The sequence below is a fragment of the Aulonocara stuartgranti genome (assembly GCF_965226115.1).
Source record: "Aulonocara stuartgranti genome assembly, chromosome: 14".
NCBI classification, from domain to species: Eukaryota; Metazoa; Chordata; class Actinopteri; order Cichliformes; family Cichlidae; genus Aulonocara; species Aulonocara stuartgranti.
In genome coordinates, this window is record NC_138950.1 from 275052 (window position 1) to 290891 (window position 15840).

The window sequence follows — 15840 nt, forward strand, 5'->3', positions numbered from 1 at the left end:
GCGCTAACTGACTCAGATGTGTCCTGATCTGCAGGAGTCGCACCAAGAACATGATGTGGTATGGAGTCCTAGGAACCAAGGAGCTGCTGCACAGAACCTACAAGAACCTCGAGCAGAGAGTCCTTCTGGAGGTGAGAGCAGAACCAGGAAATCCCTCACGCTCTGCTGCCTCCTCAGTAAACTCACTCTGACCTTCATGACATCATGAATGTCTTCAGGGTCTTTAAGGCCGAGTTCAGTTTTCTTCACAGTATTTTTTATAAATGGACGTAGTCCAAACAACCTGCAGCCGACGGGGAGGGGCACGACCAGGAAAACGACAACTTCCTGCTTCCTCTTAGGTCCTGAGAGCGCAGACACACCAGCTCTGTAAACCACCTGACCTGTCACTCCACTTCTTACCGTGTTCCTGCAGTGATTAAAGAGATTAGCTGGTAATACGCGTGACACTGTGTGTTTCAGTGTGATGGTCGGCCAATCCCTCTGCCCAGTCTGCAGGGAATCGCTGTCCTGAACATCCCGAGCTACGCAGGTGGGACCAACTTCTGGGGAGGAACCAAAGAGGACGATGTAAGACCTCCACCTCCTCCACCTATCTGTACTCGTGTGAACATGTTGATGCTGAAATGAAGTAATACATTACTGTAGTACTGAACGTCTCATGTGAAGGTTGGCGTTTGCGTAGCTGCAGTCATTGTGAGCGCCCCCTGTGGAACAGGAAGTTCTCTGGTGGTTACTAGTAGTTGAGCGGTGCTGTCATGACTCGGCCTATGTGTTTCTGTCAGACCTTCACAGCGCCGTCCTTCGATGATAAGATCCTGGAGGTGGTGGCCGTTTTTGGCAGCATGCAGATGGCCGTGTCCCGAGTCATCAACTTGCAGCACCACCGCATCGCTCAGGTACCCACCCACCCACCTACCTGTCCAATCCACCCGCCTATCTGTCTGTAACTGTCACCCCCTCCCTCTCAGTGTCGGACAGTGAAGATCACAATCCTGGGCGACGAGGGTGTCCCGGTTCAGGTGGACGGGGAAGCGTGGATCCAGCCTCCGGGGTACATAAAGATCATCCATAAGAACCGGACCCAGACCCTGACCCGAGACCGAGTAAGTGAAGCAGCTCTGGGTTGTTCTGGGAGTCTTGATCCGGCCCCGCGGAGGTTTTCACCTCGTGTCTGTGTTTCAGGCATTTGAGAGCACCCTGAAGTCCTGGGAGGACAAACAGAAGTGCGAGTTTCCCCGGGCGCCGCCTCAGCCACCACTGTCCTCCCAGCCTGAGATTGTCTCCGAGGAAGAGGCGACACTCATAAGCGAGTTCGGTCAGGCAGCTGGAGTGCTCATCCACAGGTGAGACCCACCCAGTGTTCCCACCTGCTCCATGAACAAATGTTTTTACTTTTGATAACATGGCATGGCGGTGTCACAGTGGTTAGAACCGTCGCCTCACAGCAGGAACTGGTTTGAATCCTTTGGTAGGACCTGTCGTCCTACCGCAGCTCAATAAACAGATGGATTTGGTCTGATTCTGTGGAAGAACAAAGGCCTTAGGGTCGACCTCTGTGCTCTTGTTGTGAGTACCTGAATGTGTTTGTGGCGTTTCAGCATCCGTGAGGTCGCTCAGTCTCACCAGAGCATGGAACAGGAACTGGCTCACGCTGTCAACGCCAGTTCAAAGGCCATGGACGTAGTCTACGCCGACTCCAAGAGCTCCAGGGTACGACAGCTGCTCTTGCCATTTCTATCGTTCACGTAAGTCCTTGAGCCTTCAGCTGTGTAAAGTATCACTGTTTGTCTACAGGCTCTGAGCTGCAGCGTGGTCATTCAGATGGTCAGCAACATCAAAGCTTTGGTCAGTGAGACTGAACTTCTCCTGTCTGGAAAGATGTCCATGGTAACTGCTTTGGTCCTTTACTTTATCCCAGAATGTTAGAAACCTTAGGCTCTATCTTTATCTGTTACACAATGCAGGTTGACAGGTTCCTGCCATGTTTTACTCTGATTGTTCATGGGTAACCACACCAAAAAAACAAAGCCTGGTCCTCGTGGTCCAGTCCTAACATTGTGTGTCTGTCTCTGCAGCAGCTGGATCCTCCTCAGCAGGAACAACTGAATGCAGCTCTGAGTTCTGTGGCTCAGCAGCTCCCCCGCCTGGCTGATGTTCCCTGGTTGTGTCCAGTCATTGACCCATCAGACCATGAGGTAATTACTGTACTTTACTTTATTGATTTATACAGCACTCTTCACAGGATAAAAACAACAAAGTGCTTCACAATAATATAAAACAGTACAATCAAACATACAGCACAAATCTAATTAAAAGCCAGTCTAAATAAATGAGTCTTAGGATGATGTTTAAAAAAAAAAAATACAATCCAGGCAACATAGAGATGGAGGGAGAGCAACCTGGGGGCCACCGCTCTAAAACCTCTGGTTTTAAAACGTGTTCGGGGAACTATCAGCAGCCTTTGATTAGATGATCTCAGGCTGCGAGAGGGAGCGTGAGCTTCTAAGAGATTAGAAATAAAGAGAGGAGCGTCATGATTCGAAGCTTTAAAAGTCAGTACTAAGATTTTAAAATGAATTCTAAAATGTACTGGAAGCCAGTGTAATGAGCGTAAAACTGGTGCAATGTGCTCTCTTTTTCATGTCTTTGTTAAAAGCTTTGCCGCAGCATTCTGGACTGACTGGAGACGGTCATGGTTCTTTTTGCTCAAACAAAGAAAAAGACTGTTACAATAATCTAAGCAAGAAGAAATAAAAGTACGAATAATCATTTCTAACTCAGATTTCAACAAAAACATTCGCAGTTTGGAGATATTTCTCAGCTGAAAAAGGCAGTTCCTAATTAACTGTCGAGAGTGTTGCTCTAGAGACATGGCAGAATCAAAAACAACACCGAGATACCTGAGGCTTGGGTGAGCCTCAGGTATCTCTGAGCCAAGAGAACTAAGATGCTGTTTGATTATAGATATCTGGCTGTCAGGTAGAGCTGCCATAAACGATTATAGTCGACTAGTCACCGATTAATTTTGCGATTAGTCACTAATCAGATCATCATCCATTGTACAGCTTATTGCACCAGCAGCATCTGCTCTTATATAACTATCATTAGCTTACAGCTTTAAGTGTTTAAGGTGCTAACTAACAATAAAGACAAGATGATAGGTTATTAAATTTTAATGAAATTTTCAGATTATTTCAGTGGAGATTAATAAACTCAGCCGTCTGCTCCTTGCTATCTAAAATATAACAGGACACCGGAGTAAATTATCGAGCAGCTCACACAAATCAGCTGTCTGCTTGATGTTTATTCAGCTGTGTAAAAACTATAATTTAATCTCAGCCAAACCGATTTACTCAGGAACAAATAAAATACTAAAGAAAGCCAAACAATATCATTTTTAAGTTATCTAAGTGACTCATATATCATGTTTAACCTGAGTAGCGAAAGACGGCGGTGGGTTTGAAAACAATTTGCCGGAAGTCCGGTGTTCTCACGGCTCTAGTTAGCCTAGCCCCCGGCTAGCTATCGAGCTAGTGGGTAACAGACGTCTCCGAAAACGTCGGAGCGCTTTTGAAAATATGTGGTGTCTTGATAAACCGAGCAGATATTTGAAGAGATCTGAAAATATCTTAAAAGTTTATGACCCAGAAAGAACAGGACAGGGCACAGGAGAGGAGCAGCTACGATACCGGACACAGCTTCTTCTTCAGGGTTTTACGGCAGCTGGCATCCTTGTACATGCAGTGCTGCCATCTTCTGTTTCAGTCCGTTATTACACTCTTAAATCCTACTACTTATTCCTGCGTCTTTTGGGATCTTACAAAGCTTCAAACGACGCGTCGACTGTTAAATTAGTCGTTGACGTAATCGTGACCAGTCGACTAATCGTGGCAGCGCTACTCTCAGGGGTAATAATTAATGTTTTTGACTTCAGTTCAGTTTTATTTATATAGCGCCAAATCACAACAACAGTCGCCTCAAGGTGCTTTATATTGCAAGGTCGACCCTACAATAATACATATAGAGAAAACCCAACAATCATATGACCCCCTATGAGCAGCACTTTGGCGACAGTGGGAAGGAAAAACTCCCTTTCAACAAGAAGAAACCTCCGGCAGAACCAGGCTCAGGGAGGGGCGGGGCCATCTGCTGCAACCGATTGGGGAGAGAGAAGGAAGACAGGATAAAGACATGCTGTGGAAGAGAGACAGAGATTAATACAAAGTATGATTCAGGGGGCGCTAGTGAGCCGACAATGGAGTAAGACGTGTTGGACTGGGCTCCCGTCTAGCTAGCTTATATTTTAACAATTGCTTTTAAAGGCTTATTTAAACGAACTACCACTCCCCGTAACACCTGTGACCGACGAGAAAAAACGGGCCAAGGTTACAACCGGAATGGCATCAAAACTCTGGAAATATAGGGTATACTGGCCCCTCGGGCCAGCGGACAGACACATCCTCGGCACACGCTGATAAAGCAGGCAGGAGCTCGTCGCCTAGCTCGCAGTCAGGCACCGCGATGGAGTATGAAGGCCTGAAATCGGACATCCTCTCCTCTCTGAAAGACGATATCTCCATGATTATCAGGTCAGAACTGAAAAGTGCGCTTGCAGAGGATTTCGACTGCCTCAAGAACGAACTAAGAGAAGTTAAGATGGAGATTACTAACAACACAGCAGCAGTCCGCTCAGAAATTAACAACATCAAGTCCGCTATTAGCGACCTGGAAGAGGGTTTATCATCAAGGTCGTACAAGGTTGTCAGCCTCCAAGAGATGGTTGCAGGATTACAGACTGAGCTGGCTAGCTTAAAAGAAAAGAACAAAGATATGGAGGCAAGAATGTGGAGGTGCAATATTTGTATTGTGGGTGTTGCAGAGGACGCCGGTTCCAGCTCGACCAGCTCAGTTTCTACTCTATTGAAAGAAGTTCTGCAACTGGATAAAGAAATCCCAGTGGACTGCTCACATAGAGGCCTTGCTCCCAGAAGATCTAACGGGAAACCTTCAGTTATCATCGCCAAACTCCATTACTACCAAGACTGCGTCAGTGTGCTACGGCAGGCCCAGGAGTGGGGTGTGTTGCAATATAAGGGGAACCCTCTGGCCATCTTCCCTGACTACACCGCGAGCATTGCCAAAGCTCGCAGTGCCAAAGCTCGCGGTGTAATCGCTTTTAACGACGTGAGGAACCTGCTTCGAGGGCATCAAGATGTCCGCTACGGAATAATGTTTCCAGGGAGACTGCGTATATCTTTCAGGGGCAAGAGTAAGGAGTTTTTGGATCAACAGAAGGCAATGATATATGTGAAAAACATTGTCTTTCACAGAAGTCCAATAACAAAACACCGCTCAGGTTCAGATCAGGGAGGCCGTTCCTCCCAGTCACGCCCCTCCGGGTCTCGCTGTTGTTACCCACGTGAGCATTGAAGTCTCCCAGTAGGACAACAGAGTCTCCAGGTGGAGCAGCTTCCAGCACCCCACCCAGGGACTCTAAGAAGGCTGGGTACTCTGAACTGCCACTCGGCGCATAAGTGCAGATGACAGTCAGGACCCGTTACCCGACCCTAAGGCGCAGGGAACAAACCCTCTCATCCACCGGGAAAAACCCCAACGTACCGGCAGCAAGCCGAGGGGATATTAGAATACCCACCCCAGCCCACCGCCTCTCACCAGGGGCAACTCCAGACTGAGACAGAGTCCAGCCCCTCTCCAGGAGACTGGTTCCAGAGCCCAAGCCATGCGTAGAGGTGAGCCCGACTATATCTAGCCGGTACCTCTCAACCTCACGGACTAACTCAGGCTCCTTCCTCACCAGAGAGGTGACATTCCATGTCTCAATTGCCAGTCTTGGTAGCCGGGGATCAGTTCGCCAGGGCCTCCACTCCTGGCCGCCGCCCGGCACCTGACCCCTACGGCTCCTCCTGCGGGTGGTGGGCCCGCGGGAGGATGGGCCCATGTCCCCTTTTCGGGCTGTGCCTGGCTGGGCCCCACGGACTAAGGCCCGGCCACCAGACGCTCGGCCTCGGGCACCCTGCCTGGGCCTGGCTCCAGGGCGGGGCCCCAGTAACCCTATCCCGGGCAGGGTAAACTGTTCCCTCTGTTTTTCTCATAAGGATCTTCTGAATCGCTCTTTGTCTGTTCCCTCACCCAGGACCAATTTGCCATGGGACACCCTACCAGGGGGCAAAAGCCCCCAGATAACATAGCCCCTGGGATCCCTGGGACACACAAACTCCTCCACCACGATAGGGTAGCGATCCTACGACTCTCCTGTCCACAAAACATTCTCTCAGATTACTTTTTTAATTGATAAACGTGCTCTTCCACTGGTTGAAACTTGAGATTATCAATCTATTGTTATTTCAGACCATGCTCCCCTAGTGATGAGAATGCACATCCCTGGTGCCAATCGTATATACCCCCCTGGAGGTTTAATGCACTTTTATTCTCTAACGAAGTATTCGTGAATTTTACAAAATCTGAGATTAGAGACTATTGAACGAAACCAGACCCCTGGGATGTCTGCTCTAAAAGAACGCACGTACCTGGACCCGCCTACTATCCTCGGAAACGTAAAATTATTGACTAGAAGTGTATCACAGCTCAGGAAAAAAAAGCACCGAAATAAAGCACCGAATTGTGCGCTGCTTTTCGGTCTGGTTACTACCGTTTATGTCAGAACCGGTGCCATCATGGCACCGGACACCGGTACCCATCCCTAGAGGAGGCGGACACACTTTTTCTCCTCTCCTCTCCCTTATCTTCCCTGCTTAGCTCTTATGTCCTTGTCTAGTCTCGTGTTTTTTGTATTACTTTCCCTTGAACAGTCTCTCACAGTCTGTTCTCTAAAACCTAAAGAGAATTATTGATTTGATCAACTGGTCTCTGAATGCTATTGACACCCTTTTCTCAACGAGAAGTCTGGGCTCGGGAGAGCCCGAGTGCCCTGGAGGGACTTTCCCTGCCGGATACACGATGGACGGGTGGCAGAGGGTCGTGTGCATGGCGGGACTGTCGATCGAGGACGCTGAAGATATCTACCTATTCGGAACCATGATAACAGGGTTCTTGCTGATCGGAGCTGGCTTGGCCCTGGCTTATCGGAGAATTAAGAGAGCAGAACCGGCTGTTCAAACCCCCCCCAAGGCTGCCCGCTGGGATTGGAACGATGGGACGAATCGCTACTTCTCAGAACGGGCTCATTGAGAGCAGCATGGTTAAGACCTTGGAGACGCTTACATCTGCCGTGAATACTCAGAATAACACCTCTGAGTTTATATTGGGTTACATCAAGGAGAGGCCTGCTCAGAATAACACCTTTGAGCGAAAGTTGGATTACATCGTGGAACAGCTCACTGCAGTCGTGAGTTCTCAGAATCGGCTCTCTGAGCAAAAGAATGACAAGACCACGGAGCGCAAGTTTGATACCATCATGTGGAAGCTCGCGGTTCTCCAACGGGAGATTGAGAGACCAGTGTTGGAGTGTTAAAGAACAGCTTGAAATTCTCATGAGTTGTCGCAAAAGAAAAATTACCATCATAATCCGGCTACCCCTTCGGCGCCAGCTGTGGGCTCAAGGCTGGAGGCGAACAACAACACCCTGATAACGACTGTGTTGAGTCTGTTCTTCCCATTCCATGCAAGGTCACCTGGGTTGGCTGGAAGACTGTTTACTTAGCCTGGCAGGGCGAAGGACACAGTCTCAGCTGAACTATGGACACGCACACACATACACATACTGATACTGATAAGCACTCACCGACGCATCACCCTCCCTACCCCGGATCCAACGCCACGTCCAACGCTTACCTCCCCTCTGATGTGGACATCGGGTCAGCTGGAGGCGCAGTCGAAGATTGCAGAGGTCCCAGATCAGATGTACACACTGGGACTCTTTCCCATGTTGCTTGTCTGTGTTTATTGTGCTATGGTGTGTTGATATCTGTGCATTCCTGTATTATCCTTCTGTGTTACACATTTCGATGTTTTTTTGAACAACTTCTTTAGTCACCTCAGTATAACCACATTTGACCCTAAACTGGTTACCGAACTCGAAAGGGACCTCTCTATCCAGGAGGTCATGATGGTGATTGGTGGAATGCAAAGTCCCCTGGACCAGATAGTTTCTCATCTGAATTTTTTAAAACGTTTTCTAACGAACTTTCACCACTTCTGCTCTCAGTCTTTTCAGAGTCCTATTCATCTGGCACTCTCCCTCCAACTATGCAAGAAGTGGTTATTTCACTCATTCTGAAAAAAACAAAGACCCTCTCCAATGTAGCTCATACCGGCCGATTTCACTGCTAAACACCGATGCAAAGATTCTCGCAAAAATGTTATCACAGCGCTTAGAGGTCGTGTTACCTGGCAGAGAAAAGGACATTAAAGAAACTGATGGACATTATGGACAATGCCAGGCATCCTCTGCACACGGCCATTAACAACCAGAAGAGTCTGTTCAGTGACAGGTTGCTTCTCCCAAAGACAAGAACTAACAGACTTAAAAACTCCTTTGTCCCACACGCCATCAGACTGTTTAACTCCTCTCTGGAGGGGAGAGGGAGGGGAAACAGGAGGACAAAGGAGGGGGGAACAACTAAGCTGTAGTGCCTCTTCACCTCACTGTGCAATACCTTTTGTGCAATACTTTTGTAAATAGTCAACAGTGCAATAGACTCAATACTTGAAATGTGCAATTCACTTGTATTTTTATTTTTTATTCCTATTTATTCTATTTATCCCCTTCGTATATTTTATTTATATTGTCTCTGTATTTATATGTGTGTGTGTGTGTGTGTGTGTGTGTGTGTGTGTGTGTATATATATATAATATTCTGTAACTCTGTAACTTCTGTCGGTGCTGTGCTTTTTTGGAAATCGAATTTCCCAGAGGAACCCACCCGAGGGATTAATAAAGTTCTATCTAATCTTATCTTATCTTATCTTATCTTACCAACAATCATCTCCACAGACCAAACCGGCTTTATCAAGGGCAGACACTCTTTCGTCAACATTAGACACGTCTTAAGTATAATTCATGACCCTCCCTCAACCAATACACCTCAAGCCCTACTGTCACTTGATGCTGAGAAGGCCTTCGACCGGGTGGAGTGGGACTACCTTTTCTATAGTTTGAGCAAATTTGGTTTTGGCCCCAGATTCATATTGTTGGTGAAAACTCTCTACAATTCACCAATGGCAGCTGTGCGTACTAATAATACGATCTCTTCTTATTTTAAATTCCATAGGGCCACTAGTAGGGATGCCCTCTAGGTCTACTTTTGTTTGTCTTTGCTATAGAGCCCTTAGCATCAGCCATACGACAGGATACCAGTATCACAGGAGTCATCAGAATAGGCCAAGAATACAAAGTTTCACTTTATGCAGATGATCTATTGCTTTTTTATAACTGACCCACCCCTCTATTGCTTTTTTATAATTGACCCCACCCTCGCCTCGAAACTACTAAGCACTCTGCAAAGATTTGGTTCAATGTCTGGCTACATAATAAATCCTCAGAAAAGTGAATTCATCCCAATCAATGCGGCTGCAAAAAATATCCCATCTAATCTAATACCATTCAAAGTAAATAATAAAACGTTTAAATTCCTCGGAATCTGGATCTCCAGCTGTTACAAAGATCTTTATAAAACAAACTACCTGCCAATGTTGGAGAGTGTCTGTGAAGGTTCTCAGTCATCCAGGTCATCATAGTCAAAGGAGCTTAGAAAGAAAAGCGTCTGGACTTCTTTAAGTTGCTTGAAGACATTTCACCTCTCATCTGAAATCTGGGACTCTCCACCATTTGACCTTAGAACTGAAGAAGCTTCTCAGATGAGAGGTGAAACGTCTTCAAGCAACTTAAAGAAGACGCTGTTTTTGGGGTTGAGTTTTGTTTTTGTTTTTTTTGCAGTATGCTGTACTGCTTGTATGTTTAATTTGTTGTTTGTGATTGTACAAAACCTCTTTCAATAAAAAGACTTTGATTTTTTTTTTTAAAAAAGTACCATTCAGTGCAGAGAGGTCTATTAACTCATAGTGAGTGATAAAGAAACACCCAGTGCATCACTTAAGCAAACCGCCTCGAGGTGTTTAGCGGGTGGTAATATGAAAAACACCAACCCAGGAAGCGTGAAAACATTTAATGGCAAACATTTCTGCCCATCTGTCTCTCAGGGTCCACTGACAGATTTTTCAAAGCGCAGTCGGGGCGCCAAGTTCCGCCTCGTCCCAAAGTTCAAGAAGGAGAAGAACAACAAGAACAAAGAAACATGTGCCACGTTCTCTCTGCCAGGTAACATCTGTCTCTCTCTGTGGGATTAAATTCACAGAGGATAATATAGTCATGGCATTTTATGAAATCACTGTTTGCGGTGTTTTCTGTCTGTCTGAACCACTTCCTGTTGATGTCTCAGTTCACCAGTGGGGGACAGAAGAGGTGGGGGCATGGCTGGACTTTCTGTCTCTCACTGAGTATAAAGACATCTTTATTGGTCACGACGTCCGTGGAGCTGAGCTCATCCACCTGGAGAGGAGGGACCTAAAGGTACGCCGCTGGGTCACCGCTAACTGCTGATAGGTATAGGTTGATGTAGCATGGATGGATGGATGGTGAAGATGTGATGGATGGTGGTGATGTAATGGATGGTGCTGGTGATGGGATGGATGATGGAGTGGAAGTGCCTGCCCAGCCTCACTGACCTCCTCTGGTGTGTGCAGGACCTCGGCGTGACAAAGGTGGGCCACATGAAGAGGATCCTGCAGGGCATCAGAGAGCTGAACAGGAGCAGCAGTGCCAGCGAGGCCTAGCTGCTGCCAGGTGACTGCTGCTTTATGTGGACAACCTGACGTTCTCGCTCATGTTAGCTTGGCGCTAACAGACTCAGTGTTGTCTTTGTCACATGGTAAAAGCGTCTGATTCGTCCCAAGTCTGCGGACTGACTGATCTAACTTTATCAGCTAATGTTAGGAACCAACCCAGACAGCAGCGTCTATCATTGATGTCGCCATTACAGAAAACGTAGTCAGTAAATCACACTGAGTGTGTTGTGTAGGTGGTGCTAGCTCTAATGTAGGGTAGGTGTGTGTCTTTGTCATAGGGAAGAGGTCGTTTCTCCGTCGTAGTGCTGCTCTGCCTACATTCAACCTCTCTGTGCATGACCCTCACAGTGGACAGTTAAGTAGTGCCAATGTGGCTTTCCGCCGGGTGGGTGTAGCTTACCTGCTTGGAGATCATGAGTGGTGTAGCTGGAACCTGTCATACATGGAACTGTGAATGCAGGGATAATTTTTTTAACACTGAACACATGTTTGTAGCAGCCTACACGCTGAATTTTATTATGTAACTGTAGGTATGGGTGTAGATGGGCCACCACCCACGTGGCGAATGTTTGAGGTCAACATGTCGCTGTGCCGTCTGGGAAACATCAGCACATTTCTGCAGCTAACTCACAGCTACGTGCTAATGCTATCTCAGGAACATTAGCACAAGCTGCAAAGCTAACATTAGCTTGATGAACACTGTGGTCTTCACTGACTCTGAGCTGTGTTTGCAGGTTTCACTGACTGTTTTTTTTTCCCTTTTTGTTGCCCAGCAACAGCTGCCTGCTCTCCTGTGTTGCTATTCACCACTTCACCTACCTGACCTCTGACCCTGGACCAGCGCCTCAGCCTACAGACGCAGGTCCAGGACTCGCTGTGATTGGACTTGGATCGGTCTGTGCTGGTTCTCAGTAACCTGACTGAACCCAGACACCCAGGATTTCAGGAGAAACAACCAATTACATGACCCCACAGTGCCTTGTCACCCCACCCACCAGCCAATCAGCAGGAGGTCAAGGAGGGCGGGGTTTATCATTCAGGACGTTTGTGTTCCTGCAGGCTGTTGAAATGTTCAGGAAACACAGAGCTCTCTCTGTGCATCTCGTGACCGTCTGCGTCATGTTTCAGGAAGTCAGAGAAGCTCCCAACCTGATTTCACAGCTGGAGGAGGAGCCAGAACATCGCTGTTGGTTTGAGTGTCTGAGCATCAGAACGAGAAGACTCTCACCTGACCAATCATAAGCCGTGTCAGTCGCTGCCCGAGGTGTATCCCCACTTTGAAACTCGTCAGACCCAGATCCAGTCTGCAGGACTGAGGTGCCCACCTGTAAGTCAGCAGCAGACCAATCACAGCGTCCTCTGGTCTCTGACACGTTTAACCCTTTAATGACTTTACTTCAGGCTGCTGAGCAGGAACTCTGTAACTTCATCACCAAAGTGTGGACACCTGAGGGGGGAGGGCCTATGTTACCCAGGTAACAGCAGCTGTAGCAGGTCAGATATTTATGTCTTGTATGGAGTGATCTGTGGAGTCCAGAAAGTATCTTTAAGAAGAGTCATGATGAGGAGATGCTGGAAGAGGGGTCCTGTGCCCTTCAGGCCTGCATTTGTGTGGATTCTACTTCTGAGGTTTAAGATAAGCCTTAAGCTCCGCCTTTCTGGGGGCGCAGCATCATGTTTCATATCGTTCTTATCTGTCCAGCGTGCTTATTTTAACACAAACTTATCAGACATGACAGGACCTCCTCCTGCCTGTGGACACTCACCTCAGCCCTGTGACATCACAGGAGCGTGTTGTTTACCTGAATCCAAACGAGCCTTAAACGCACCGTCAGCCCTGCCATTTCAGCTGGACGCTGCCCTGCCGCTGCGATCTGATGATGTCAGCTGCTGTAAATGTTTTGTTGAAAAGCGCAGATGTGTTGGGTTTATAAAGCATCTCCCTGTCTGTCTGTCACAAACACAGCTCCAAGTTCAAAGTTACAAACTCAGCAGAGTTATGTTTCTGTCAAAGGTGACGCGAGACAAGACGCCATCACAAGGCCTGAGGACAGGAAGTGTGTGCGTGAGGACAGGGCGTGTGTGTGTGTGTGGTTCATCCACAGCAGAAATCCCAGCGACAGCTCAGACATCGTGTTCTCCGTCATACGTGTGCTGTTCCTGCCTGTATTTATACGAGCCGGCCGTCATCACCAGTTCTTTGACAGAATGTAATAAAAATCACTCAGACGTGTGGAGAAACGGTGTGTGTGTTGGATGCTGATGTTCCGTCTGTGGTCGAGATCAGAAGCTGCACCGCTTCCGTCCGTTCAACAGTTACCAGTTCGGGACTCGCGGTAATGTTCGCTCCCAGCGGCACAGCGAAGCCGATCGTCAGGTTTGTGACACAGAAGGAAAGAAAAGCAAAGACGCTGTGTCTCATTTATCAAGAGTATCCGCCACAGGACCGCACACGTCTTTGAAACACTGCAAACATCCCAGTTTATGGAAGTAGCATCTGATCCACGAGGTTAGCATCATGTTTGAGCAGAAGTTCAGTCAAAGTAAAGCCAAGAGCCGCTCCTCAGATCATGGTCTCTTCCTCTAGGCGGCGCTGGAATGTGCTCAATACCACTAAGTGATTAAAGTGGGCCGGGCGACCTCGGTCCAGCTCCCCGATCCTCTGTCCAGTTTGCTGATGGTTTTACACACACGAGCTCCACCATGAGGGCAGCTCATCGTTTATACAGGCAGGTTCACAGGATGCAGACGGTTTTCTGGAGATGCAGGTGAAGTGCAGACGTTCAGCTTTGACTCAGTGAGTTAAACACAGACTGCTACAGACTTTATAACACACCGTCATTTCAGGGCTCCAGGGTATGGAAGCCTGTTTCTGCCACTAAGGGGGGAAAAAGGATCCATAACTCAAAATTTTGAGTTATTTTCTTGAAATTTCGAGTTGGCGCTGCCAATCAGTAATCTATGTGAATGATGTCATTTCCTTGTTACCCGGAAGCTGAAGCCCTCAGGTACAAATGCTACAGCTACATGCAGTCATGAATGCACAGATTGCTGAGTATTTTCAGCGTGGCTTCAAACGATGAAATCCTTGTGTTATTAGCTGAATCACATGGCGTTACTATCAGCAAACGTACTCGCGAAAGCGCCAGTTTGTTGCGATCCGGTTTTGAATGCGCGCTACTTTGCACCATATGCTTCCGGGTAACAAGAAAGTGACCTCATTCATGTAGATTACTGATTGGCAGAGCTAAGTCGAAATTTCGAGTTATGTTTCTCCAAATTTCGAGTTATTAACTCAAAATTTCGAGTTAATAACTCGAAATTTGGAGAAACATAAGTCGAAATTTCGACTTATGGATACTTGGGTTTTTTGGCGTAAACGGGCTTCCATACTAAGGTAAGTAAAGATAAGTGAAAATAAAACGTTCATTTTTAACACTTGGTTGCAAACCCTCCGCTGACACTGACAGCTCATGGACGTTACCATGTGCTTCTTTGCTCTTTAATGCGCTGTCACCTTTACTGCAGCGGCTCTCAGCTGCTGTTTGTTTGTGGACATTTCTGTCTTCAACCAGTGAAACGCTCGCTGGCTTCAAATCAGCTGACTGAACAATGTTCCCCGTGTCTGCGGTGATAAACTCCGGGGTTGCTTTGGCAGACCGTCGGTCTGTTCTGCATCGACAGAAACCATCAGCTTCATTAACATGAAATAAAGTTGTGTTTAGTCAACATTAATCTTTGTTGTATAACTGCACAACTTTCATACCAACATGATTTGTGTGTTTGTCATTCATGTGAACTCTTTGCAGTCGCCTCATGTTAAAATAACACCGACAGTTTGGTTACATTTACACCTGTTTATGTTGACTTTATGTTAAACTGATATGATTTTATCAGAAGAATTATTTATTCTGTCAAGCTGCTGTTTAACATGTTTGCAGTAAATGGATTTTCTACATCCTCTAAAAATCACCTTTAAAACAGTAAGACAATAAACACAAACACTTCTTTAACCAGTTACCTGTGTCCAGCTGGATTTGAACTTAGTGTCTTATAAACTGAAAAACAGCAGCAGGTGTCCCGGAGTTTACCAAAGGACAGCCCGGTGTCATCTGGTTGATTGCTGTCGTCCCCTCAGTGGATCCTTGGGTGTGGAACGAGTGTTTCTGCATCAAAGCTGAGGAACATTAGGCTGTGTCAGAGTCTGGGTGGCAGTAGTGACACGTCCACAGGACCCCATCCACTGAAGAGTTCAACAGTTTCCAAGCATCGGATCCAAAAGCCGACGCTTGAGGTCAGTGTTAATGACGCAGCGTCCATCTCTGACAACTGATGTCTTCAAGTTATCAGACATCAGGTGTGTTTATCAGATCAAAACGTGTGTTACATACTGCCATCATCACAGAACATTTTTATAACCATCAAAAACTGATTTAACCCTCTGGAGTCCACGGACGCACCAGCACGTCCAAACGACCTATGAATGAACTTTATTTAGAACAATAACAATGACAATCTCAAAGAGACAAGCGACATATTGAATCATTCAGAACAGAATCACACCTTTTTCTTTTCTCCCGATCAGAGGAATACACATCACTGCCACAGTGCCGTTGGTACACCACGATGAAATCGACAATAACTGAAAGTAAACATACATACATACATACATATATATATATATACACATACATGCATACGCACACATCTACATAATAATAATATAAAAAGATGAATAACCAATACAAAAATAAATAAATAACAATAAAAAAGAATGTAAAACAAGGAACAGAAATAAAGGAGACAAGGGGGATCATAAACTCTCTAAAAGTGAGGTTCCATAAACAAGACTCATAACTTAAATAAGGGGCTAAGAAAAATCAAACTCTTCAAAAATCTATGCAATTTGATTGCTTGGGGCTTATTTATTAGCTTAAGAGATTTACGGGACAGGGAGAGGTCGTTTTTAAGAGCAGGCCATGAAAGGGGGGATTTAGCATATCGGCATTTATG

The 15840-nt window shown here is 46.6% G+C and overlaps 1 protein-coding gene across 4 annotated transcripts in view; it reads left to right on the forward strand.

Annotated features, from left to right (window-relative positions):
* The window catches only part of dgkd (diacylglycerol kinase delta), a 29657-nt gene extending 14812 nt beyond the window's left edge, over nucleotides 1-14845 (forward strand). For all 4 annotated transcript variants that reach the window (XM_082503510.1, XM_082503513.1, XM_082503511.1 and 1 more), the window contains 12 exons: nucleotides 35-131; nucleotides 463-570; nucleotides 786-899; nucleotides 972-1106; nucleotides 1186-1346; nucleotides 1602-1713; nucleotides 1798-1890; nucleotides 2079-2198; nucleotides 10183-10300; nucleotides 10422-10552; nucleotides 10726-10825; nucleotides 11601-14845. In XM_082503510.1, the coding sequence (XP_082359636.1) occupies nucleotides 35-131; nucleotides 463-570; nucleotides 786-899; nucleotides 972-1106; nucleotides 1186-1346; nucleotides 1602-1713; nucleotides 1798-1890; nucleotides 2079-2198; nucleotides 10183-10300; nucleotides 10422-10552; nucleotides 10726-10815 (1279 nt within the window). In that variant the 3' untranslated portion in view covers nucleotides 10816-10825; nucleotides 11601-14845. The remainder of the gene's footprint in view (nucleotides 1-34; nucleotides 132-462; nucleotides 571-785; nucleotides 900-971; nucleotides 1107-1185; nucleotides 1347-1601; nucleotides 1714-1797; nucleotides 1891-2078; nucleotides 2199-10182; nucleotides 10301-10421; nucleotides 10553-10725; nucleotides 10826-11600) is intronic.
* Nucleotides 14846-15840: the final 995 nt, after the last annotated feature.